This window comes from Cibotium barometz, chromosome 20 (genome assembly GCF_041138505.1).
Source record: "Cibotium barometz isolate CiBa-2024 chromosome 20, ASM4113850v1, whole genome shotgun sequence".
Taxonomy (NCBI): domain Eukaryota; kingdom Viridiplantae; phylum Streptophyta; class Polypodiopsida; order Cyatheales; family Cibotiaceae; genus Cibotium; species Cibotium barometz.
In genome coordinates, this window is record NC_141065.1 from 29,734,220 (window position 1) to 29,761,912 (window position 27,693).

The window sequence follows — 27,693 nt, forward strand, 5'->3', positions numbered from 1 at the left end:
ATATACAGCCAAGAGATGACTACTAACACCCCCTCTCAGCTCTTGAATGTGGAACCAACCCCAGTGAGGCGGACTGCTGCCGGAGCATAGCTTGAGGTAGAGACTTCGTGAAGAGGTCTGCCACATTGTCCTCCGTCGCGAATAATAAACAAGCAAGATGTCACCAGCCAAGATCTTCTCACGAACAAAGTGATATTGTATCTCTAAGTGCTTGGTTTGGGCATGGAAGACCGGGTTCCGAGCAATAGCGATACATCTCTGGTTATCGCACTAGATGACCGTGGGCTCTTTCTGTGGAAACCCAATCTCGCCAAGCAACCTCCGCAGCCACACAACCTCGCAAGCAGCACCACAAGCAGCCCGGTACTCTGCCTCTGTAGACGACACGGCAATAGTTGGCTGCCTCTTGTTGCTGCTCCATGAAATAGCTCTTGAGCCGGGGGTAAAACCATAGCCTGATGTAGATCTCCTCGTGTCTGGATCTTCTCCCAAATCTGAGTCACTCCAGCCTTGGAGTCGGACTCCATCCATCGTTCCCCCTCTAGTGTCATAGAAGAGTCCAAGATCCTTCGTACCCTGCAAATACCGCAAGACACAATCCTACGTCCCAATGAGTCTTCAAAGGCGTCTGCATGAATGAGCTCAACCGCCCCATGAGAAAACTCAAGTCCAATCTGGTGTTCAACAACCAAATCAATGAACCAATGAGCTTCCGATACATAGAGGTATTAACCTCCTCACAAGGATCGCTCAATGTAAGCTTCGTGTTCGGGTCCATCGGTGACGTGATAGACTTGCAGTTCTCCATCCCACAGGCCTCAAGCAACTCATGAACATACCGCTGCTCAGAGACAAAGAACCCCCTCTGGGTCTGCCAAATCTCCAATCCCAAGAAGAAGTGGAGTAAGCCTAAGTCGGTGATGACACGGAAGCGGTATAGCTATATATGCCTTTATAGAGTGTCACACTTCCACACATTGATACAAACACACCTAGAACACCAATGAGCTCAGCTCACCTCGCATACATCCCACATCTGCGAGCGACACACCTCAACACGGTGTTTCACTCACAATAGTTATCTTCACCCACAATCACAGACTTCCAGCCACTAGGCAACATGCTCCTCGTCCTCACGGAACAAGCCACCCACAAACCGAAACAAAAATCAGTCAATACTCCAGCTGGTTCATAGAATATCACGAGCAGTCAGCCCTACAACCATCACATCACAGAAGGTTCTCATGTCACAATTCCAACAAAACAAATCTTGACTCTCTTCATTCAGTCACACGAACAGCTAGGACCTACGTAACACCTTCTCATCATGATCGAATTCAACGACGACCTTCAGGCTGCATCACGCTGCTTCAGCTCCTCCGTTCCTGCTCTAAGCTCCTGTGTCCCTACAAAACTCTTACAGCCCATGCTCTCTTTCTTCTGCTCCTGCGTCGTCCTTCGTTCCAGCCCACAGCAACTCACGCTCCTGCGCTCGAGTCTCTTCCCACTCCATCACACTCCTCCTCCTTTTTTTGCCTTCGTGGGTACTGCCCCCTCGTTTTGCAAAAACCCGCCACCCCTGGCCCAAATCGGCATCCTCCCTTCCGTCGAATGCTCCCTGCGCCATCTCTCCCCCGTCATGCACACGTCCATCACTTTCTTTTTCCTTTCCCTTCCAGAACCAACTCATGCACACACGTAGCCATGCACAGCCACATCACCCTTCCACATGCTTCCCTTTAATCTTGGATATTTTCACCCCTCATACACACATTAAATTGGCACCCCCAACAACTAATTGCCCCCATGCACTTGCACATTTTCGAATACAATTTACGAGTACCCATTTTATTTTTGGGACACGCACACATACAGAGCAACCGAATGATTGACACCATCTCCAGCAGACCACGCTCTGGACAAGTCTATGCTTCCAAGATCTCATCATTTTCCTTGCACATACACTTTCATCAAAGCCTAAAGCTTGATTGCCACATATAACCACACATCCATGACGCCCACACTGAGTCAATGAGTGCTCCCAACCCCACTCTTCTGCTATGACATTCATGTCCAGCAGCTGTACAAACAGAGACTATTTATCCTCTTGGATCAAACAGAAATCTCGGTGCATACACCTTCCAATTCTTCAAGCATTTTCCTCTGTCAAATAACCATTGATACATTCTGTCATGATCTTCCATTTTCAGCAACCCCCTGGGTTCTTTATATATGGCATCATCAATATATACTATTGCATTTCCTCCTCCATACCAGCTTACATAGTCTTGTGATGGAAATAACCATTCCTCACCTCTACTCCTCTCTAACACATCTGAATCCCACTCATGATCATATACTGAATTAACAAACATCTGATCATCAACTTCCATCTCATGGTCATCCAATTTGCAACCTACATCATTGGTTTCCAACTCTTCCTCTGGACAAACTGCCAAACTAAGACTATAGCCAAACCACTCATCCATATGTTAAGCATCAACATGAGGTGTATCCACCATAAACTCATTTTCCTTCAGCCCATCAACATCAAACATAGCAACTTCATGCACTGTAGACTCATCATTGCCACTTCCCTGTAGTTTCTCCAGCTTCAAGACCATTGGTGATCCTTCAAGATTCTCGACATCTTGCACAGGCATCTCTACCAAGTCTAAGCTTCCTAAACTGCCAGGCAAAGCATCTTGGTCCCCTTGACCAACAACAATAACCTCATATGCATTCTCACTACTGACAACTGACTCATTCTCTTGGGCATGACAAGAAACACACACCTTATGATCAACAACCGCACATGCAAAATCTATCACGTCATCATCCAAAATAGCACCTAACTCATCATCAATCACACCATCACTCCCTTCCTGCACAACTGGTATGCAAGTATCTGTTATCTTCTCCAAGGAAGCCAATTCCAACAGATCATCCAATGCATTATCAAGAATACAGTTCAGTTCATCATCCAAATTCTCACAAGCTACAATATCCAACTCATCACCCGGATCATCAATATGTACTTCATCCATAGAATCTTCATTAGTAACATTTTGATCATCACATTCTATCTTGACTGGCTGAAGTACTGGCACATGCAAGTTATTACTCATTTCTGAATCAAAGAGATCATCCAAGTCATTTCCATACTCAAACACATCAGGTTCCTCAGCATTAACATCACTTTCACAATCTACAGCATCATCAATAATGTTCTTAAACAACATATCAGGATTTCTCTGCCAAGAGTCAGAAGTACAATCAACAAGTTCATAATCAGTTTCAGCCTGTTTAATAGTATGACCAGCAGCCTCTTCCACATTAAAATCATGACAAACAGACATACAGGAATCCTTATCCTCATCCCTGATAACATGCAAGGAAAAAATAGTAAACTGTTCACATGGTAGATAGCACAGTGGAGTCTTCATCTCTTCCCTAATCATAGGCTGAATCATAACTGGCTGCACATCATCAATACTTCCATCCTCCTCCTCCTCATCTTCTGAAAACTCTTCAGGGCTGATTCCAAAAACCTTACCCTTCTCCATTTCCAACAGGTTAATCTGTCCCATATCCTGGTCTACAAATGTGACCTTACGGATTTCATGAACATTGGGCTGAATTGCATCCTTCATCTGCATACTAGGATCAATCACCCTATCATTCTTTCCTATAGACAACTGATACATACCACCATTAGCTTTGGCTGGTTTCTCACATTGCAGACTGATATGACCCCACTCACCACAATTCCAGCATTGCACATTACTCGGATACCCTCTCCCTCTTCCAATATCTGCTGAATTTCCTTCAGAAGCAGATGATGCATCAGTCTTCCTTCCCATAACACCTATGCCTCTTCCTCTTCCTGCAGACTCTATCCAATTCAAGCTTAAAGACTTCATGAGCTCCACTGCATCATGAATGTCTCTCTTCAAAGTATCCTCCTGTTCAGGAATTGCTATAGTTTCTTTCTCAGGATGTACATTCACCATCTCTGGAACATTCACATACTTCTTCGGTTCTTCCTGTATTCCCAACTGCCTCAGACGCTCACCTACCACTCCTTCTCACGAGCAACTCTGACAGCCTCCTCAAAGCTATCCAGATCTTTCAGCTCCACCTTCAGACGGAGGGTAGCCTCCAGACCAGCCACAAACCGGTCTCTCTTTATCATCTGCGGGGGTACTTCAGGAATCAAAGCCTCACACCATAGACTCCACAGTCTACCAAACTCAATCAAGTACTGATCCACATCCTGTCCATCCTTTTGCTGAATTTTACACAACTCTTTCCACACATCATTCGGACTTTTTACACAGGTAAATTGTGCCAAAAATGCAGCTCTAGCTACACGATATTCAGGGTCCTGTTGATGAGCATTCGTGTGTGTAGTCACAAACATCTGTAGCCATGCTTTTGCATCACCCTGTAAGCAATAAGTCAAAATCTGAGAGAGGATCTCCGGGGTTGCCCTGTCTTTCATCAAAGCTGTAAATTCCATCTTTTCCAGAAATTTAAATGCACTTTCATGCGGTAATCCCCAATACTCTAGAAAGTCCTGAGCCATCTCTTCAATCTTTCTTCACACAAACCCTTGTCTTCTTTCACGAACCGAAGGAAATTTCTTCCTCAGTGGAGGCACCAAAAAGTGATGACACGGAAGCGGTATAGCTATATATGCCTTTATAGAGTGTCACACTTCCACACATTGATACAAACACACCCAGAACACCAACGAACTCGGCTCACCTCGAATACATCCCACATCTGCGACGAGCGACACACCTCAACACGGTGTTTCACTCACAATAGTTATCTTCACCCACAATCACAGACTTCCAGCCACTAGGCAACATGCTCCTCATCACGGAACAAGCCACCCACAAACAGAAACAAAAATCAGTCAATACTCCAGCTGGTTCATAGAATATCACGAGCAGTCAGCCCTACAACCATCGCATCACAGAAGGTCCTCATGTCACAATTCCAACGAAACAAATCTTGACTCTCTTCATTCAGTCACACGAACAGCCAGGACCTACGTAACACCTTCTCATCATGATCGGATTCAACGACGACCTTCAGGCTGCATCACGCTGCTTCAGCTCCTCCGTTCCTGCTCTAAGCTCCTGTGTCCCTACAAAACTCTTACAGCCCATGCTCTCTTTCTTCTGCTCCTGCGTCGTCCTTCGTTCCAGCCCACAGCAGCTCACGCTCCTGCGCTCGCCCACTCCATCACACTCCTCCTCCTTTTTTTGCCTTCGTGGGTACCGCCCCCTCGTTTTGCAAAAAACCGCCACCCCTGGCCCAAATCGGCATCCTCCCTTCCGTCGAATGCTCCCTGCGCCATCTCTCCCCCGTCATGCACACGTCCATCACTTTCTTTTTCCTTCCCCTTCCAGAACCAGCTCATGCACACACGTAGCCATGCACAGCCACATCACCCTTCCACATGCTTCCCTTTAATCTTGGATATTTTCACCCCTCATACACACATTAAATTGGCACCCCCAACAACTAATTGCCCCCATGCACTTGCACATTTTCGAATACAATTTACAAGTACCCATTTTATTTTTGGGACACGCACACATACAGAGCAACCGAATGATTGACACCATCTCCAGCAGACCACGCTCTGGACAAGTCTATGCTTCCAAGATCTCATCATTTTCCTTGCACATACACTTCCATCAAAGCCTAAAGCTTGATTACCACATATAACCACACATCCATGACGCCCACACTGAGTCAATGAGTGCTCCCATGACTTTACCACAATACGGAACATCACTCATGTACACATGTACAAGTCGAGTTTGGGGTTTTCAAAAATCTTCACACATCGGTCATCTCACCAAACCGCGTTCCTAAAAGAGATACAAGTTAGGATCTGCAACTAATCTCTAAAATCCAATCCGTAGAAAGAAGGAATCAATCTTTTGATTCCAAGCCCTGGGAGCCTGCTTAAGACCATACAAGGCCTTCCGCAGCCTATAAACCATCCCCTTTGACCTTGGAACCTTAAAGCCCGGAGGCTGCTCAACATACACCTCCTCCTGCAAGTCACCATTAAGGAACGCAGATTTTACATCCATCTGATATATACGGGCCACCGCTGAGAAGAGGCAAGGGCAAGAACGGTCCAAATCGTAGTCATCCTCGCTATTGGTGCAAAGATATCCTCATAGTCGATGCCAAGCCGCTGAGCATAACCCTTAGCCACAAGTCTGGCTTTGTGCTTGTCCACCGACCCATCAGACGTATACTTGGTCTTAAAGACCCACTTGACACCAATGACTGACCATTTTGACGGCCTCGGAACCAACTCCCAAGTTTTATTCTTCTCTATGGCATCCAGTTTCACTTGCATGGCTTTCCTCCAAGTATCCTGAGAAAGAGCTTCCTTCACGGAAGTGGGCTCTTTGTCTCGCATGATACAAGACACCAAAGCATAGTTTACCTGTAAGAGCTCTGCTGAATGGCTTGCGTCACGAACTCTGTGCGATCTTCGAGGTCCGTCCTCTGTGGTCCACTTGGAAGGAAGCTCCATAACACCTAACTCCCGAAGGGTGTCTAACAACCACCTTGGTACTCGAACAGAACGTGGAGCCTCCTGCTGCTACTGGGGCTCACCTCTCGCCTCGGGCTCATCCTCTACAACTGACTAAGGCTGTCTGGCTGGAACAATAGACTGGAAATCATCCTCAGACTCATCTGGTCTCCAAGAAGTGGCAGCTCATCTGGACATTATTGCATCACTTTGGTCTCATAGGCCCATTGGGTCGTTAGTAGACGTTTAATATATCTTTCTCAAGATGGTTCCAAACGTAGTGAACAATACGTTTAGTACATTTGGAAAACGTGCTGAAAAGATTCCAAACGTAGTGAACACTACCCCCGATATATATATATACAAAATTTAGAGTTTACTTATAAAATTTTGAAATATGAAGTCTTAAAGATTCATCAATGAACATTAAAGCACTTACTAATACTATACGACCTTTAGTTTCAATTTTGCGGGAGGGAGAGAGAGAGAGAGAGACTTGAGCGTGTGGGGGGGGGGGGGGGGGAGAGAGAGAGAGAGAGAGAGAGAGAGAGAGAGAGAGAGTTGAGCACCGCATAGAGACGCCCACAGGAGAAGACTTGAGCGCCACACAGAGGCTGGCTGCCACACGCACGTAAGGAAAAGCGAAAAAAAAAAGGCGTTGACTTGCGTCCGTTTTTTAACCTATAAAATCAAAAGTGCACGTCCACTACGTTTCCAAACGTTAGTGAACGTTTCAAACGTTTGCAACGTTTGGATTACATCCAAACGTAGTTTGGATGCAACTATGATCTTTCTTTCTTTATCTCAGGGATACGTTGCACTTGCCCTCCTAGAGGGATAATGCCACCACACTTCCAGGAGCCCAGGGCGGAGGGCTGGCTTTTCGATACACTAGTCACTCTCGCGATAATGTATGCTTATCAGCGGCAGATTGGCAGCACATAGTGCGTCCACAAATTTTGATGCTATCCAGATTGATACGCAACAGACCATCTGTCCCTCACCATATCATTCGAGCAGAGTTTGGTACATCACCTATAGTGGTAGAGGCCTTATTCCAAACTGTCACGTACATACAGAGGATACTAGCCATGGATTGGTCACGGTTACCATACCTAGCACTATAGTTCTCTTAGGCAATAGCGGAGAGAGGGGGAGGATCTCATCAATTTGGGGCTGGTGAGCCTGGGGTGCTCAAGCTCCAGGAGGGTGAGGTTGCCTGGCTCTCCGAAGTGTGGTGGCATGAGGCAGGGTAACTCCAGTGGAGGGGTGAGATGGTGGGCCCTGTCGTGGCCTCATCCATGTGAGTGTCTTCCTGTGGGGTGGAAAAAACTGGTTATGGTAGACTGAGATGGGTGCCGGGGTCGAGGATCTCTGAATAGTAACTATTTGTGTCGTTGGATCTCCAACAGGAAGAGTCCGAGACAACACTGATCTGGATACTCCATAACCCGAGATAATGGCCCGAACCCCTCTCTGAATAGGCAGTGGAATCTCCCCCTGATCTCATAATACACCAAGCACTGACAAATATAATGCTCCTCAGACTCTACTCCATGGCACAATCTACAGAGTCTGCTCTCTCTAGGGATCCCTGCTGCTTTGCCAATCTCAATCTTGAGCCTATGGGATGAGACCCTGAGCTGACCAAGTGCTTTCCTCATGGCATGCGACATGAAAACATCTAGGTACCCTGGCCTCTGTATGAATCCATGCTTTATAAGCCTCAGAAAATGGTCACTGTAGTACAGCATCTTAGGTGGTAGGGGTTCTTGTGGGTAATCCATATATCTCGAATGTGTAACTGTAGCAAGCAAGTCATATCGAATCACCTTGTTCCTGTCCACACGTGTGAGCCTGGTGTAGGGGGCGTCTGGGTCATACTGAAATGGATCTGTAGTCTGTGTGGTGAACCATGTGAGGACAAAAGCATACCAGGATGGCCACCTGGCATCTGTAGCTGCTACCTCATCCCACCTTCTCCTTGGCCCTGCAGATCTAGGGGCCCTCCTCACCCCTCGCCGATGCTAGACATCCTGTATGGACCCCTACCACACATCGATAGATAGCTCCCTCTCCACACCCACACCCCCATATCCTCTACACCCACTTTGTATCCACGATGATGAGGATGACGATGATGATCCATACATATCTACATTAACCTAGGGACTAGTGTTAGTTCTTTTTGTTATGTTGTCTTTTTTTTCCATGATGAGATTCCATGGACAATTTGTACACCTTTTGTCTCATCAACCCATTGGATCTTTTGCAAGACATTAATATATCTTCTTCTTCTTTTCTCTCTCTCTCAGGCCTGACATTTTTCTGCCCTGAGATTGATATTGGCTGAGGAGGGATCATAGGATCATGATCTGCTATCTGGATGTATACACACCTTGGTGTTTTTTTCCATTTTTCTTTCATTCAGTTCTTTCATGGCTTGGTATATCCATGGCTCTCAGAAACCATCGTGTAGTTTGAAGATGTTTGTCTCCTCAAGAAAGGTTTCTTCTAGATTGACTTAGACTCTCCATAGTCTACCACACAGGCGCTTTCTTGAAGCCCTCTATGCCCATGATACTGCCACAAAGATAAACACAGATTTACAATCACCCTCGGTTTCCAGGCCTACCAAGGCATTACTTTATTGTTCTTTCTGCAAATGGAACAGCACATGGAGCGGCGGACACCCCATATTCCAATTGTAATCCAGTTGCTGCCGAGGCAGTGACAGGTACCAAGCATCAGATTTTTTAATCAAGACCCTTCTGAACTTGACTTACAAAGAAAAGTAGGGATGTCTCAGTGGCATGTAGACATGTCACCTTCCAAACATGCCATGCAGATATGTTGGCTATAATCTCACAAGCTGTGTCTCCCTTGCAATGAGAAGCATGAAACATGTCGGTAGTACTGAGTCAAGGTGAGGAAAAGTCAACCGCCCTCTATCCTCCCCTCATAAAATTACTGACATCCCAAGCAGGTCAACCATGCCACTGCTCCTTCCAAAGTGATATATGTGATCTCTTTGTATCATTAACCTAGATTTGAGTGAGCTGAACAGCTCCCACTTTGCTATAGGGTTGTGACCTTTGGTTGACACCACTATTTCGTATCATCGAACAAACCCCACAACCTTGTTCCTTCATTCTCTCCCTTTGCTTAAGCTCACTCTACGTGGCTTTCTTTCCTGGTTGTATATGACTTGACCATCTTAAAGGTCCAGCTCAAATAATCTCAAAGCAGCATTTAAGAAGTATTAACAAAACAAGGCCCATGCTTTGCACCCATAATGAACAGATTGTTGTCTTGTTTCCCTCACAAAAAAGAAAGACTTCAATATCATCGGGTGACCCTTTCATTACATGTAAGCAAGTGACATTTCAATACAAGAAAAGACTTGTATGCATTTAGCCTAGAGTGACTACCCATAAGGTAACATGTTAACAATGCCTCTTTGCCTGGCTGTGCACTGTGCACTTGGAACCTGCGAGAAATTTGTGAGGTTTCAAAACACTTTTCAAAAGACGACTGAAGTTAATAATAAGTTGAGAAAATTTACCACTGTGACTTGAAAAAGTCCATCATTAGATGCATGGATGCTGATATGTTTGCGACTAACTTGTTTACTAGCAGCTAGCAAATCATTTCGACCGATCGTATTGAATCCCTCAAAAAGAGTGATGGCTTGGATTGTGGAGTCTACAACATCAACGTCTTTAAAAGGAACTAAAACACCAACTTGCAACTGCAAAAAAAGGTACTGAATCTAATAAAACAAAAGATTATTTGCTTGAGTTTTAAAGAGTCGTAACATAATGCAAATAAATATGACACTTAAACAAAAAGCTCCAAAATATAATAAATCCAGGGTATACAATCTAAATCCTCTAAAAACTTGAAGGTAATTACACTTAAACCACTTTTAAATCCTCTAAAAACTTGAAGGTAATTACACTTAAACCACTTTTAAATCCTCTATCAAAGAGGCGATAGAGGTGAGGATTGCCTTGTGAGAGGCGACAAACTGATGTTCCCTTGTGCCTTGTGAGTTGTCTATTCTGTATATTTAGCTCAAGCAAATATTGTTCAAGCACAAAACAAAATTCTCCCAACGTCAAGTTGAATAAGAAAAGAGGTAAAGAGGAATAACAGGGGAAGACTTTACTTTCTCAACTATTGATTGTATAATGCTAGACTGAACAATTACAATGAATCTTGCTAAATCTAATAAGTACTAATTTGCTTGCTAGACTTAAATAACATGGCTTGAACAGAGCAAGTAAACCTTCTGAAATCCTCTCTCTATCAGTTGCTCTATAAACTGATACAATACAAAGTTATCAACTGATACGCATTCATTGCTACTATTTGAGGCCCGAATCTGCTGCTCTGCAGGCTGCTTCCGTTACTCATCCGGTTCTGTCTTTTCTCCCTTGGTTGGCAGCTTACAAAAGAGTTGTAGAATATGTGTTAATGAAGAGATAGGCAATCTAAGCTGCATGCTATGCATTATGCATAGCTGCTGTGGATTCTAGAGAACATGAGAGCAGTGCAAGAGCAGCCAACAATGTGAATGGGGAGTGTGATTCTATTTAAAGGCCATCAAAACATAGGCCAGCTCATAGCTGCTGTGGATTCTAGAGAACATGAGAGCAGTGCAAGAGCAGCCAACAGTGTGACTCGGGAGTGTTATTCTATTTAAAGGCCGTCAAAACATAGGCCAGCTCGCATACTTGCTTTAAATGCCTTGAATTTGCATTTTTGCATTAATTGTGTTCACGTTGGTATGCAGCCTACGGTTGCACATTTTGAGTACCTTGCCTCACACTCAAAGCCTCTTTGGCCCCTAAGCTCGCAATATGGGCTCCTAAACCGAACCCTAGCGAGAAGCCTCGCTTGACACATGCTGAGCATTGGAGTTGATACATGTGACAGCCCCTCCGGCTTATCTTGGAATGGTGTGGAGGGTGACTATCTCCAATGATCCTCTTCGATCTAGCTCTAGATTTGGATCCATTGGGAAGGAAGCTAGTCCAGAAACTTGGAAAATAAAAATGCTGTTGTACTCCTTTTCTTGCTTACAAAACAGAAGAGAAACTGATCGGAGCTTAGGCAAGAAGAAAAACCTCATGGTAGTCATCCACAAGACATCTATGAGGACCACCTCTCCCGCCACATTTCAGCTCTCAACTTATCCCTCCCTATCTCCACCATTACATCCCAGCTCTCCTCCATCATCCATGACTCCGCCCACGCCAGCTTCCCCTACACCACATGCTCCACAGCAAGTTTGCCGGTGGGATCCCAACCCCAGAATGGATGGTATGATGAAGAGTGCAAAACCACTAGGCTTCGCCTCTTACACAAGAGGGAACATGGGCTGATTTCAGCACATAAGATGCAACGCATCTTCCGTACATTCACTCACCGAAAGAAACGGGCATTTCTCGCCAAATGAGAACAAGAGTTATACCAGCTCTTTTTGAGCGAGGACAACTCAAAAGCTTGGCACATTCTTGAAGAAAAAAGAGCACCTGCACCTATCGCAGATCCTAGCCTTTGGGAAGCCTACGCATGACAGTTGTATGATGTACCAGACCAACCTATACCACAAATGTCACACGTCCCTCGGCCTACATCATCTTATCTCTTTGATTCCTTCAATGTCACTAGGGCTCTTAAAAAGCTGCATAATGGGAGAGCAAAAGATCATGAGGATCTACGCGTGGAACATTTTGCCCACACGAGCACCACGTATTGGCCCCCATTCTTGCCAGTCTTTTTAACAGAGCACTTTGTAAGGCTTCCCACCCTCCTGGACTACCAACACCATTGACCCCACAAACCCAGGTAACTACAGGACTATCATGATTGGTCACACGATGGCCAAAATCTATGGGGAAGTACTAGAGGACATGATGAGCTCTATGGCAAAGAGGATGGGAAATAGAGCATCATGCTAGGCAGGCTTCAAGAGAAGCTTCTCCACGCCGACCATATCTTTACTTTACAGGCTATCATAGAGGAGGCGAGGTCCTCAAAGAGACATGTGTATTGCTCCTTTGTCGATTTCTGCAAAGCCTTTGACTCCATCCCTCAATCCCATCCGATAGGACACTTGCAAGAGCTCCTGTTCTCACATGAGATGATCTGGGGTGTGATGGCACTATATGAGGCAGTACTCGGCCGAGTACGTGGGACCTCGGGACATATATGTAGCACTATTGGGGTTAGGCAGGACTGCCCACTCTCACCTACACTCTTTGGCCTATACATTGATGAGATCGCAGTATTTGTGGATAGTTTCAAAGGTAGAGGTTCACCATTGGCTCAGACAGTAGTGCCCATATTGCTATATGCTAACGACATTGTCTTGATCTCAAATTCAGCCGAGGGTCTACAGAAACACTTAAATGCATTGGACAAATTTTGCGGGGGGAGAGACCTTACGGTCAATTTGGGCAAAACCAAGGTTATGGTCTTCAACACATCTTATGCAATCACCTCATGATTTTCTTTCATATACAGAGATGCCCCAGTGGAGATTGTGCAGAAGTATGTGTATCTAGGAGTCACTTTTACAAGCCCTTTGTTCTGCATGACCACAGATGCCACTGACCGACTTGCGAGGAGGCATGCCTCCCTAGCCCATATGGAGAGACAGTGTTTCCAGGCACATTTCCAAGAATCTCACACTAAGTGCTGGCTCTTTGATACTCTACTACAACCAGTGGCTATGTATGGTGCAACCTTCTGGGGGCCAGGCCTAGGGAAGGATCACTGGAGGAGCATAGAGAGGCTACAGGTGATGATGTTGTCACGCATGATCAGGAGTAAGCCATCTCTACCACATGACATTCTACATGCAGAGTTTGGGGTGGCTCCACTAGTTACAGATGTCCTTTTTCAAACTGTCGCTTATATTCAGCATGTATACATGCTTGACAGAAATCGCCTCCCAAGACTAGCACTAGAGTCCTCTATGCAATTATACTGCGAGAGGGAGAGGGAGCGATTGAGACGAGCTAGACTGCCCTTCTCCTCAGCGACACCGCCACCACCATGACCGACACATGCATGGTACTCTAAGGTAGTTGAGTGGTTTCATGCACATGGCATACAGATGGACTGTCTCCCCCCGTTTCAGCATAGTTTGGATTCCCCCTACCTTGATCTCTCACTACAAGAAATCAACCGGATCATCCAGTTAGATCTACTCGGGCTACACATACACCAGACATGGGTGTCTCCGTCAGAGATTGGTAAGAAGTGTGAGTTCTACAAAGATCACTTCTAGAGACTCCGAGGATGGATTCTTCAAGATCCCAGGATACATACAGATACACATGTCACATGCTATGCATATCACAATCGGCCAGCTCAAGGTATCCTCCCACCGCCTCAAAGTAGAGACTAGCAGAGCTGAGGATATCTGAAACCGATCCCGTCAAGTGGGAATAGACTCCGTTGGACACCCACACGCGTAATAGCACAACTTAAATATCACAATTTAAATGGACAACTTAATAACAACTGAAAATTTAAAATGAAATGAAATGTTGATAGATGGACACCTACCCCCCCCCTCAATATATGATATATTATTGGGAGTATTTAACAAATACAATGCTCCAAGGGTTCAATGAACCAGATGATGTCCTTGTACAACTGAGATGAATACAGTACCAAACAAGTGACTCGAAGTCACATGAGACACCGGCCTGGCCTCAAGTGAACGAGACACAAATCTGGAGATGGACCAAATGGTCGGCCAATTGGTGACATCCCCCCGGGCTTCTAAAGAGTTGTCCTCAATTGAAAAGCCTCAAGATATGCCTGCAACAACTGTGGGTAGTCAATAAAATAATCCTCATTTACCCACTTTGCATCAATGGGCAAATATTTTTGAACTTCACAATATTTTTGAACTTCACAAGGTATCTCCTGGAAAGCTTTCCTGCAGGTAGCTTTCGCTCCTTGTGAAAGACAATCTGTTCTGGCTCGAGGATCTCCTCAAGCTCATCAATCTCTGGCGGATCTTCTCTGATGACAGGCTCATCAGGATCTAGCCCCACATATTTTCGAAAAAGACTCACATAAAATGCGTTGTGAATCTTCCAATGACTAGGTAAAGCAAGCCTGTATAACACTTCATTGATCTTTTGAATCACCTTGAAGGGCCCATAATAGCGAGGAGAAAGCTTAGGATATGATCCTTCTCGTCCTGGCCTCTTCCGAAGCCTGGCCTTCTCAAATTTCAGCAAAACCCAATCACCTTCTTTGACTTGCATGTCCCTTCTATGATGGTCAGCAACCATTTTATGCTTATCTTGTGACCTTGCAATGGCTGTCCGCACCTGAGCAAAGGCTACATCCAAGTCACGAACATATTCATCAGCTGTAAAAATCTCATCCTTTATACGAAGGATGGGTGGCAAAACCACTTTGCCATAAATAATCTCAAACGAGGCCTTTCCCGTGGAGGCATGGATCGTATTGTTGTAGGCAAACTCAACAAGTGGAAGATACTTCTCCCATGCAGTCTTTTGATCTGCCACATAACACTTCAACAAATCCAACACGGCTGAATTTGCAGCTTCACTTTGGCCATCCGTTTGGGGATGATAAGCTGATGAAAACTCAAGTTTAGTACCCATGTTATCAAATAAAGCCCTCCAAAAGAGGCTCGTTGTCCTGGGATCTCTATCCCCAACAATGGATTTAGGCATACCATGATGCTTGAAGATATTAGCAAGAAAAAGCTTTACCATATGATCAACTTTGATGGTTTTCTTGACAGGCAAGAAATGAGCTTGCTTGCTAAACCTATCCACAATGGTCCAAATAGCATCATTCCCAAGCTGGGATCTAGGCAAGTCCATAATAAAATCCATAGTAATACTTTCCCAAGGTTGCGAGGGAATAGGCAATGGCTGAAGCAAACCTGGAGGTTTTTGCCTGTCAAATTTCACCTTTTGGCAAGTAATACATGCACGTACATAAGCCTCAATGTGTTTACGCATGCTTGGCCAAAAGAAATCTCTCTCAATCATGCGTGTAGTGGGCATGATACCTCTATAACCAGCATAAGATGGAGCGTGACATTCCTCATAACCTTTGGACGCAAATCCTTCACCACACATAGGCAATTATCCTTCATAAGATAACCGTCGTTGATAACATAAGAGGCATGTGAGTGACCAGCCATCAAATCAGTCCATATATAGCAAAAATCAGCATCCAAATGATACAAATTACGCATAGCAGATAAGTCCCCATGAGAGGCCACTGAGACTGCAGCCACATAAGGCCTCTTGGATAATGCATCTGCCACCACATTTTTCTTTCCCGGAGTATGCACGATCTGAAAATGAAACATGGAAAGAAAGTTTGCCATTCTCATGTGCTTCTCCGAAAGCTTTGTTTAAGATACAAAGTATCTCAAGCTTTGATGATTTGTCTTGACTACAAATTCAACCCCAAGAAGATAATGTTTCCATATCTTTAAGGCATGAATTACAGCCAAGAGTTCTTTCTCATAGATATCCATATGAAGCTCAGCATCATGCAAACGACGGCTCTCGTATGCAACTGCATGCCCTTCTTGATTTAGGACAGCCCCTATACAATCGCCACAAGCATCACATTCTACTACGAATGATTTTTGCAAGTCAGGAACAATTAATACGGGTCCACATATGATAGCATGCTTTAGCTACAAGAAAGTATCCTGTTCTTTTGAAGTGATTTTCTTCTTTGTGAGATCATGTAGAGGGGTGGCTATCATAGCAAAATGCCTTATGAAACGCCTATAATATGAACATAATCCCAGAAAACTTCGTACTTGATGTACGTTTTGCAATTCTGGCCAATTCCGAATGGTCTCTATCTTTGCAAGATCCATTGTTACTCCATCCTTGGATACAATGTGACCAGATAATGTATCTTTGAAAGGAAGAACTCGCTTTTCTTGGCATTAATGAAAAGTTTATGCTTCCGCAACTCTTCGAACACTGTGACCAAATGAGTTCTGTGTTCCTGCTCATTCTTGGAGAAAACCAAGATGTCATCAAAGAATACACCTATGAATTTGCGATGGGGTCGGAATATCCTATCCATCATACGATTAAATGTGGCAGGGGCATTGGTGAGACCAAAGAACATCACCAAATTTGAAAGGCGAGATTATTGAACTTGGTAAATGCCTTGGTCTCAAAAGAAATTGGGACAAGATTTGCAAAGATCACGTTTAGCAAGACCTTTCTGACTCATCCCATGATTTTATTATTGTCACAGGTCGCTCTGGCTTAGAAAGGAGGAATCTACACTCCTCCCTTTGCTTTTGTACTAAATTTATACCTAATTGAAGTATTTGTTCTCTGAGACATAGTTCCTTAAGGAAAGAGCAAGAAGAAATGATTGGACGAGTAGCACCTCAGTAGCACAACTACTTTCATCAACTATAAAAAGCACCTCTGTCTTTAGTAACATGTCTCTTGTGTTGAAAGAAATACTTAATCGAGGAATTTCTGCAAATGCTTTCAAGGCCAGAATTTGACAGCCAATTCCATGAAGGTTGTGCAGTGGCAGACAGGTCATCTATCAGTGTGAGCAACTTTTCAAGTCAGCTGAGCAAGTTGCATGCCGGAGAAAAAGATGAGTTTTACATCATCTTGGCTAATTAGTTCTCATGGATTTCACAATAAGCATGGAGGGGTGACATGCTCCAAGAAGTTTTGATCTTGCAAGAACACAACAAGCAAGCATGATGAATTTGGGGATGGACAATGCAGGTTCCAGGTACATGCAGTCTGAGATAGAGAGGACCTATCTTTCTGCAAGCCTGAATGAGGCATTGGAGCTACACAGCAGCATTCTTCAGAATGCTCCTCCATGAAAACAACATGCTACTGATAGTTGTATGTTAGGACTAGAAAAATGGCTGACAGGCATCCTTGATGAGAGATTCCACATATAGAATTTCAGCCAGAAAACTGTAAGAAAGCCATTGGAAGTTGTCCCATCACCCTATTTGATGAGGTTAGTTACCCCTCGGCTCGGACGTACATAGGGCCCATCGCATGCATTGATCATCACAGTGCTGGGTCAGCAGAGGAGAGATCTGGACCGTGGAGTCTGCCTGAAAGAAAAAGCGGAATCAACATCTCCTGCACCAGCCTGTCATCATCATCATTAAACTTCTGTGCCTGCTGATGTGTACCGTCTTGCACAAAATGCTGACGTGCTTCTGTGCCTGCTGTTGTGTAACGGTCCACTCTAAAGTCTTGCACAGAAATCTGGCATGTCTGTTGAGTGCCGTTTTGCCTAGCTCCATCAGAGCTGTCTCTCCAAGGCTGTGAAGACAGTTAATCTGAAGTTCCAATTTCATAAATGGGTCGTCGCTGGCAGGGCATCTCGTTTCCCATATTAGGTACATCAAGCACACCATCAGTTAGGTAAATGCAGGAATTAAGGGCAGCAGCTAGTTCCTATATCAATCACCACTGTATGATTGAATCTAACCCATCTTAACTGTCCATCTTGTCTCTCCAGTTGAAACTTGTACACAGTGTGCCCATGGAAGTAGTGTAGGAGAGCATACAGCATATTGTTAGAACGCGACCTACTGAAAAAACACAACGGAAGACGTCCTTTTTTTTGCCTGTGGTGTAGGAGAGAGAGTAGTCACCGACCCGCGAATGCGCCATGAGGCCACGAGTGAAACTAGCCTGCGCTTCTCCTCCTCCCAAGGATGACGCTCGCGCGTTGATGCAGAGTAGGGAAGGCAATTCATTTGTTTGTAAGCGCCTCAAATAGGGGAGCCACAATGTGTGAAAAATAAAAATCTTTCAATTAATCGTACAAAGCTATCGTTTTCAAGCACTAACGTTAGCTGAGGTTAATGGGATCGTTTTTTATCTTTTGGATTTTTTAATTGTTGAAACGTTGCAACCTTCCTCGTCTCATCTTCTCTTTGTCGCCTCATCTTCGCTTTGTCCACCTGAAAGAAACATCACCACATGAAAGATTAGTTGCGAAGAGGGAGCATCAGTGACACCATTAGTATTCCCCATGGGAGCCTAGCCTTGACGGAGTTGGTGACATACTCAAGCAACCGATCTTCGTCCATCGCATCCAAGCTTTCGTCAAGCTTGCGCTTCTTTCTATCGTAGAGCGTGTACGCATTTTCGAGGATTTCAACATGAAGGAACGCATGCTCATTAGCATCTTCGCCGTGGGTAAAGCCCTCTACCATCGCAACTTCTCTTAAAAATTATAAATTTTTAAATTATAAAGTATAATCAAGATATGGTCAGTACGTTTTCAGTCATTTGATTGTACATGTTTAATCGAGCAAGCATTATGTCTGCAGTTTTATGCCTCTCCTCCTTTGCTAACCATACACGTACTCCTATTCATTGTGGCCCCCTATTCATGCACATCACATAGCTCACGACCATGCACATAACCTTGTCTTGTATTGTCTCTATATTTTATTCACTCAACTATCCATCGCAACTTCTCTTAAAAATTATAAAATTAAAATTTAAAAATTAATTTAATAATTATAAATTTAAATGGTTGGAATAGGGGCCTACATTGATGAGTGTGAAAAGAGCTTTTATGTTATTTTTTTAAAAAATTTGGGGAAACATTAATTACACGTACATTTTAGGCTCGTTGTTCTTTCGGAGTCTCATACAATTCGCCAAAGATATCTAGCATTAGACCAATTTCCTAAATTTGGTATGCCCTTATTATTTCTTAAATAATAAACCTTATTATCACTAATTTGACTATATGTATTTTGAATTTTTAACTTATTCCTTTTTTGTTATTTTGTAGTGAAATGTTGAAAATGAAAAAAAGAGTAAGAGAAACAACGATTGGAAAATTCATAAATTCAACTAATGAAAGCAATGATGTTTCAAGCATAGAACCTAAGAGATGTCGTGGTAGACCTAAGAAGTTGTCTAATGAAGATGCAATGTTAGATCAATCCAATGTCAACTTGAAAGTGCTTGAGCTAAGTGTGACAATATCATTAGGTGGTAGTGACATTGATGAAGCATTACTAAATAATCTTCATGATTTTATCACTAAAGAATGCCTTGTTGAAATTGGAAAGAGGAGGCACAGTTTTCCATTTACACTATCAAATGGTCATTAGAATTCATGCAAAGTCAATAATTGTAGTTAATAAGCTCATCAAAAAGTATCTTGGATGGGATAAGAATAATCCCATTGGTGGCATTATAATGTGTAGAGCATTAAGGCAGAAGAACATGCACACATTTCATGGTATGATAGGCTATTGTATGAAAGATCTTGATAAGCCTCATTATCAAAATGTGTCACATAATATTAGTGCTGAAGATATTTCAATGGGAATAGAAATTTACATGTAATATGTTGCAGATGATTTAAAGAACAAAGTTTGTCTTACTCCAACAAACATTTTTGATAGAGCCTTGATGTTTGGAAGTTCTATTTAAAGCATCCTTTAGGCAATAATTTTTGCACCACCATTCATACAATGATCAAGACAAGAAAGTGCTACCCATCTTCTAATTGGATAACACCATATCAAGGAAGAGGAATGGAGCTTCAAAAAGTTGATGCTTTATGGAGGACAATGGTATATCCATCCAACACAACAATGAAATATCTTTGACATTTTTATTAATAAACAGAATTTCGATGCTTCACATCCAAGATTAGATTGGTTCATAAATAGATGGAAAAGAAATGAGAATGAAGTTGATGATTTGAGATATGCCTTTAATGAGGATGAAATAGTAGAGAATTTATATAAGACAAATAAGCAAACAATTGAAATAATGGAGGAAGAGCAAACACATAGACCGGGTAAAGAAATAGAAATAGAGAAAGACATTCCTATTGATATTGAAGGTGATGATAGTGACAATGAGGAGAACATCCACAAGCTAGAATATATTCCTATTGATATTGAAGGTGATGATATTGAAGGTGATGATAGTGACAATGAGGAGAACATCCACAAGCTAGAATATATTCCTTTATGCCAAAAAAGGAAAATTGGTATTGTAATCACTTGAGAGATTAAAAAATGACATTTTTAATATGTTTCTACCAAATGTGAATCCATAGGAATTTTTGTCATGAAAAAATAAAAATATCATTGGTTTTATTATGGTTGTCCTCTTTCTAAAAGGTGAGTGAATAATTTTTCCTGAATACTAGAGTGAATATATATGTGTGTGTGCGTGCGTGTGTGTGTGTAACAAAGAAAATTCTTGGAAACGAGCGAGCGAGCGAGCGAGTGTGTGTTTTTTTGGGGGGGGGGCGCCCGCAAGGTGTGTTATGGGATATAGATAAACCCACCCCACCATCCATTGCAGTGGATGTTTATGATGTCTATATGGGCAAAAAATATTATGAAAATGGGGAGTTTTTGCAGGAGCATGATACACTTGTCATAAGTTTGGACACGTGGCTTCTAATTGTCATAAGTTTGGACACATGGCTTCTAATTGTCCTACACTTCTGTTGAGACCACCAGCTCACTCTATTCCTCTGACTCCAACTGTGGAAACATTGTTAGGCCAAGAAAAGCCTACTCGAGCTAAAGTAGCGCGAATACAATGCCAGTTGTTGCTAACACAGGCTGTAAATAAGAACAATAGTAGGGCAGCTAGCGCATATGCCCACTAGGACTGAACGGATTGTAAAAAATGTTGCAAACAAGGATAAGAATGCCATAGATTCAAAGGGCTGGTAGACCCCAAAACCCAGAGACCCCGAACTGTTACAAACCACAATGTGGACTAAATCATCTTCCTCTCAGAGTAAAGCTTGCTCATTAGGAGAAGTTACAAGAAAGCTTTGGGCTGCAGCAGTTCAAGGTGGAATGCAAACTCCACAGAATATGCAACAAAATATACAAGTAGATGTTGATATGGCTTGCACCTCATGGTCATGAAGGTGTGTCATATAATGTATAGGATTTAAGCAATTTGAATAAATGGAGGCTAGTTTGGGACTATGTACATAGAATGAATCTAGACATAGTATGTCTTCAGGACATAATCAACATGCTATGGCTGGCCGGACGGGTTTCTTTGATGGATAGTGTATATATTATACTAGTTGTTTTGGCTCTCTAATTCAAAGGCTTCCCAAACATCCATTATTTCTTTGACATTCTGAAGCAATTACGCATTTCTACTCTAACTGTAGTACATTTTAGGTCCACTCTCCATTTCTACTCTAACTGTAGTACATTTTGCATCCACTCTGCATTATCCTTTTGCACTCATGAGATGTATTGTCTTTGTCTTGTTACATGTAAGCTTTTAAAGAAAGCTTTTAAAGAGCAGCCCTTATCCAAGATAGGTTTCTATCTAGACCTTTCTATCTAGACCTGACTTGCCATTTTTGTAGCTTTCTATAGTTATTCAATTCAAACTAATGCTTGGCATAACATATTTGATCTTCCTGAGGAGATAAGAAATGAGAGTTTACAATTGATTTTTCAGCTTCTAAATTTTCTCTCTCCTCACCCATATACCATTTACCATAATCTATAATGACCCCTTGCATACGGGATGAGATGCAAAATGGTACCAACAAGTAATATCCATATCTTCATAAATTTCAGCTATCAAAGCAAGGACCACATCTGTAACCATGTCTCAGAAATACTGATTATTTGACTTAGTCAAATAGTTGTTGTTAAATCAGCTTGTAAGCTCCCAGCTAATAATTGTAAATCATCTAGTGACATGTCAAAGTACAAACTCAACCATACAAGAGCATGATCAGAGTGCAGCAAAGAGTAATCTACCCATATTCTACAAGTAAGAGGATCAATTCAGGCTGCATTCAACAAATACCATCTATCAAGCCTTGCCCTATAAGTTGTACAAGCATTATGATGAAAGGTATACCCCTTCTTGTCAGGGCAGGTGGCTAGCCAAGTATCAAGTGCATCCATGTGATTCATTGAATTGCGCCAAGCAACTCTTTCAGTTGCAATCATGTGTGAATTTCCAATGAGTATTGTTATCTCTTGCCGGTGAGTTATTAAAATCCCCACATATGAGAGCATTTTTCAAGGGTAATGCTACAATTACAACCACATTCTAGCTCTTTGAGCAAATACTATGGAAGCAAAAACAAAAGCAAACTCATTAGTCTCACCACCATTGAATAAGCACACACTATACAATAAGTAACCTACCTTTCGGATCATTGTTGTAAGAAACTAGCGACAATTCTTGCTTGACAAGAAAACACACACTAGAGAAAGTTATTTACATTTATGGAGATACACAATACAATCAAGGCTTTAGGTAAATGGAAATATCCTAGGTGGGATAGGTTGATAGTAGAATTCTTTTTGCAACTATGGGACCTGCTTGAGGATCCATTATTGCTTATGATTAATTAATCATGGCACAATAAGGTGTTATGCCAACATCCTGGAAAGAAGGACTAGTCATATTAGTATTGAAGAACTAGCTTTGTGGATTGGTGTCCCGATTACTCTTATGCTTGTTATTTATACGATCATCACTAAAATGATCACTTAGAGAGTAAAAAAGATATTGCATAAAGGCCTACTCAAGCCTAATATGGTTTTGTACTGAGAAGACAAATCACAGATAAGATCTATAATGCTTGTGTGGGCATTGAGCAGGATGTACTATTGCTATAGATAGATGTAGCAAAGGCTTTTGATACAATTCACTAGGATTTTGAAGCTGCAAATGACAAAACTTGGTTTTAGGCCTAAAATGCAACGAGTCATTTATTGGCTTTATCAAGATAGTACAACACGTTATATATTGGGAAAAGGATTGTCCTGTCCTTGGATATTGGGTAAATTAGTTAGGCAGGGTTGCTCTTTGAGTGCATTATTATATGCAATTACCACTCACCCTTTACTTCTATATATGGATAAACTCAGGAATCAAGGACTTCTAATGGCCATAATTTAGTGGTGCAAGCTTATATTGATGACTCCTTTTTCTTCCCCAAAAACACTCCGCAAGATTTGCAAAACCTTATGATAGCTCTCCAGTTGTTTGGAGAGCTGCAGGATTCCAAGTTACTGCCACTTACAGTAACAATTTATTATGTATTGATAAATTTTTCTACCAACATATATTGTTAGAGATTTGGTTACCCATTGGGGTGGAATGTATTTGCTTCTAATGCCCCAGACTGGGTCTTTCAACCTAGCCTTTACATGTGTGACTAAGGATAGTAAAATCCATCTCGATGGCTTATGTGTAGTTTTTCTTGCCTCTATTGGTATGGACAAAGAAACATATTACTACTTTCATGTCTCACACCATGGAAGTATTATGGAAAACCAAACATCAGAAGAAAGCTCTTTAGTCTTGAGATATGAATGGATTTGTTCACCAAAGATGCATGGAGGACTCAGTATTCTAAATATTCATCATCATGTTTTGGCAAGAAAAGTAACTTTGTTGTCCACCTTCTTTGCCCATGTGTAGCCTTCTTGGATAGTCATGATCAACTATGTGTACTTCTTGGATAGTCATGATCAACTATGTGTACTTCACTTAAAAGAGATTCTTGGATAGTCATGATGATCAGATATGTGTACTGCACTTAAAACAGATTCTTGGATAGTCATAATCAGCTATGTGTACTACACTTAAAAAAGATTCTTTTGACAAATGGCAATGTATTGGGATTTACTTCTTGGTAAGTTGTAAGGGAAGATACTGGGTTGTCCTTCACTACTAGACTGATTGTTTTTGTTGATTGGAAAAGAATCCTCTAGTATTTGCATTGGTTTGGAAGACCTTCAAAGGCAAGTAACTAACTCACTCAGATTGGATAGCATTCACTAGAGGAGATTTTTTTTGGAACCTCTAGTAGTTCAAGATCCAAGGAAAGTCTATTTTCTTTCCACTAAAAATATATGTCTACTCTAGGATGTAGTCTCTCTGAATAGCAAAATTCCTACATTTTTGCAGGCACAAAGAAAATGGAATTCGGGTATATATACAAGCCCATTTGGCAGAAAAATAGAGCTTTAGTGTAGCAATTTGAAGTGATTCCACCTATCTCACAAAGAGAACATATTGTTAGATTGGATATTACAGAGAGATGAACTTGGTTTTTCCAAAGTGCCCATGTTACAACTCACTGCTGCTCGCATATATAGATTGATAACTCCTTAGCCGTGGATTAGGGTTTATTCTAATAAGCTTTGGAATATTGTCAAGATAGCCAAATGGTGGAAATAAAACCTTCAACAGATGTGGACCAATAAATTGCCATTAAGGTAGGGAGGTTTTCCTTTCGTAATGTTTGATTGGAGTGTTACCTATTGGTGAAACTCTGACCAAAGAAGGATAACTTTTGCTTCTTGTGTTAGATGCAGAAATTGCAATGAGATTGTGTCTCATTTGCTTTGGTCTTATTTGGATACTTGCTTAAATTATCTCTTATTTGCTTTGGTCTTATTTGGATACTTGCTTAAATTATCTCTTTCTTGGCCGCTAGATTTCCAAGATGTTATTTCTCCTAGCAATTCTAGATCTTTGGAAGATATCACCAAAGATTGGCTAATTATGCAAGTTTCCTTGCTTTGGACATGTTTTTGGGCACTTTGGACACTCTGACTAGCCGTAATCATTTGATTTTTCACTCTACACAAATTGACACAAGTAATCACACTTCTTTTAGTCTTTGCCCTAATTTTTATATGATTGCCATAGACTACAAGAGACCCAACTGCAGTTAGACTTGTTTGCTCAATCTTCAAGAAGTTTCTCTTGCTTCTTTGAAGGGCTTCTTTCGTTGTACAGTGAAGTAATAGAACAAAGCTTTTACCCAAAAAAAGGAACTCTCTGTGTGTGTACGCGCACGCGAGAGAGAGAGAGAGAGAGAGAGAGAGAGAGAGAGAGAGAGCCTTTTGAAATCTATCTATATCTAGATTTATAATGTTATTAAACACAAGCTACTCTCTTTTCACGTGGCCAAAGGAGAGGAGAGAGATTCACACTACCGCTTTCCCAAATTTGAATTTTCTCATCTCATGTCATTTCAATTTTTGAAAGGAGAGCTATCCCTTCTTACCTAATGATTTCTTTGAGATAAAAAAATAGAGGTCTCCCTCTTAAAAGAGGATCTTCATAATGAAAGCTTCAATGTGTAGGTGTCTCTCTCTCTTTCTCCCTCTCATAAAAGAAAAGACAAAAGACATTATATGTAAGATGCATTTATTTAAGAGTAAGCACACCTCACCACACATTCCTACCCATATCTAAATTAAAAATTAATTAATTTAAATAATGTGTATATGTTTTATTTATATATGTGTATGTGTGTGTATATATAAATCTATTTATAAATACACATATATATGTATGTATAGGTATATGTATCTAAATATAAAAAATGTATAGGTATATGTATCTAAATATAAAAAAAACATAATATTATATATCTATCTATCTATCTATAGTCTTATTAAACACAAGGTTTTCTCCTTTGACGTGGCCAAAGGGGAGGAGCGAAAGGGCCAAGGGAGACATGAGAGAGGTTCATGCTACCCCTTTCTCAAATTTGAATTTTCTCATCTCATCTCATTTCAATTTTTGAAAGGAGAGCTATCCCTTCTCAAATGAGAGGAGGGAGAGGACTAAGGGAGACATGGGAAAGATTCATGTTGCTTTCTGTGAATTTGAATATTCTCATCTTATCTCGGTTCAATTTTTGAAAGGAGAGCTATCTCTTCTTACCTAATCATTTTCTTGAGAGAAAACTAGGGGCATTCTTCTTAAAAGGTGAGCTTCATAAAAGGTTATGATAAAAACTTCAACCTGTAGGTCTCTCTCTCTCTCTCTCTCTCATTGTAAAGAAAAGACAAAAAGCATTACATTTAAGATGCACTTATTTAAGAGCCTTGAATAACATTTAAGATGCACTTATTTAAAAGTGAGCACACCTCATCAAGCATCCCCACCTATTAAAATTTTATTATAAATTAAAAGTAATGTGTCTAAATATAATATATATTTGCATGTGTATTTGTGTGTAAGAGCGTGTGTGTAAGAGAGAGAGAGAGAGAGAGAGAGAGAGAGAGAGAGAGAGTTTCTATGTGTGGAAGAGTGTGTGTGTGTGTGTGTGTGTGTGTGTGTGTGTGAAGAGAGAGGGATGTGTGTGTGTGTGTGTGTGTGTGTGTGTGTGTGTGTGTGTGAGAGAGAGAGAGAGAGAGAGAGAGAGAGAGAGAGAGATAGACAGACATATAGATAGAGAGACAGAGAATTTCTATGTGTGAGAGAGTGTATGTGGGAGGAGGAGAGTGTGTATTTACATTAGTGCATGTGCGGGTGTGTACATGTGTGAGAGAGTGTATGCAGGAGGAGGAGAGAGTGTGTTTGCATTAGTGCATATGCAGGTGTATGTGTGTGTAGAGTGCCCTGTGTATCTGTGTGTGTGTGGAATCTGGTTCTGACCCTCGTGTGACCTTCTCTTTTTAACACATAGCCGTGTGCCATCTTGCGCGCATGTGTATATGTGTGCAGGGAAAGAGAGATTGTGTGTTGCCTCTTCTTCTATATGCATGTGAGCATGTGTGTGTTTGTGAACAGTCAAGAGACAGAGAGAGAAGTCACAGGTTCGTGACTGTCTTGCTACATAAATTTCTTGTGATTTTTAATAGCACGGCTCAGATTCTCCTTCACTTCCCCTCTTCCTACAGTCTGCAGGCTATAGCGTTCACATTTTTGTGCTGTGTATATTACCTTAAACTTGAATAAAGTCTTCTAGTTGATGTTTGGGAAAGAATAAATGAAAATTCAATTTAGCATGGTTGACAAGCATATATATATATATATATAACTCATTGCCCACTGCCTCTTCGCGCTTGCTTTGTGTGTGTGTGTGTGTGTGTGTGTGTGTGTGTGTGTATATATATATATATATATATATATAACTCATTGCCCACTGCCTCTTCGCGCTTGCTTTGTGTGTGTGCACGCATGTGTGTGTGTGTATTGTGTATGTGTGAGGGGCAAGAGAAGATTGTCAAAGTGTGGGATTCTCTTTGTTTTCATCATGGGTGATTCTAGCAATCAAGT

General features: G+C 41.9%; 1 protein-coding gene across 4 annotated transcripts in view; it reads right to left on the reverse strand.

Moving 5' to 3' along the window:
• The window catches only part of TDP1 (tyrosyl-DNA phosphodiesterase-like protein), a 181,364-nt gene extending 162,892 nt beyond the window's left edge, over window positions 1-18,472 (reverse strand). For 2 of the 4 annotated variants that reach the window (XM_086814728.1, XM_086814731.1), the window contains exons 1-2: window positions 18,274-18,472; window positions 10,140-10,325 (exon numbers count right to left, since the gene is read on the reverse strand). In XM_086814728.1, coding sequence (XP_086670854.1) covers window positions 10,140-10,325; window positions 18,274-18,288 — 201 coding nt within the window. In that variant the 5' untranslated portion in view covers window positions 18,289-18,472. The remainder of the gene's footprint in view (window positions 1-10,139; window positions 10,326-18,273) is intronic. The other 2 variants (XM_086814729.1, XM_086814730.1) reach the window with 2 other exon arrangements.
• Between the last annotated feature and the right edge of the window lie 9,221 nt (window positions 18,473-27,693).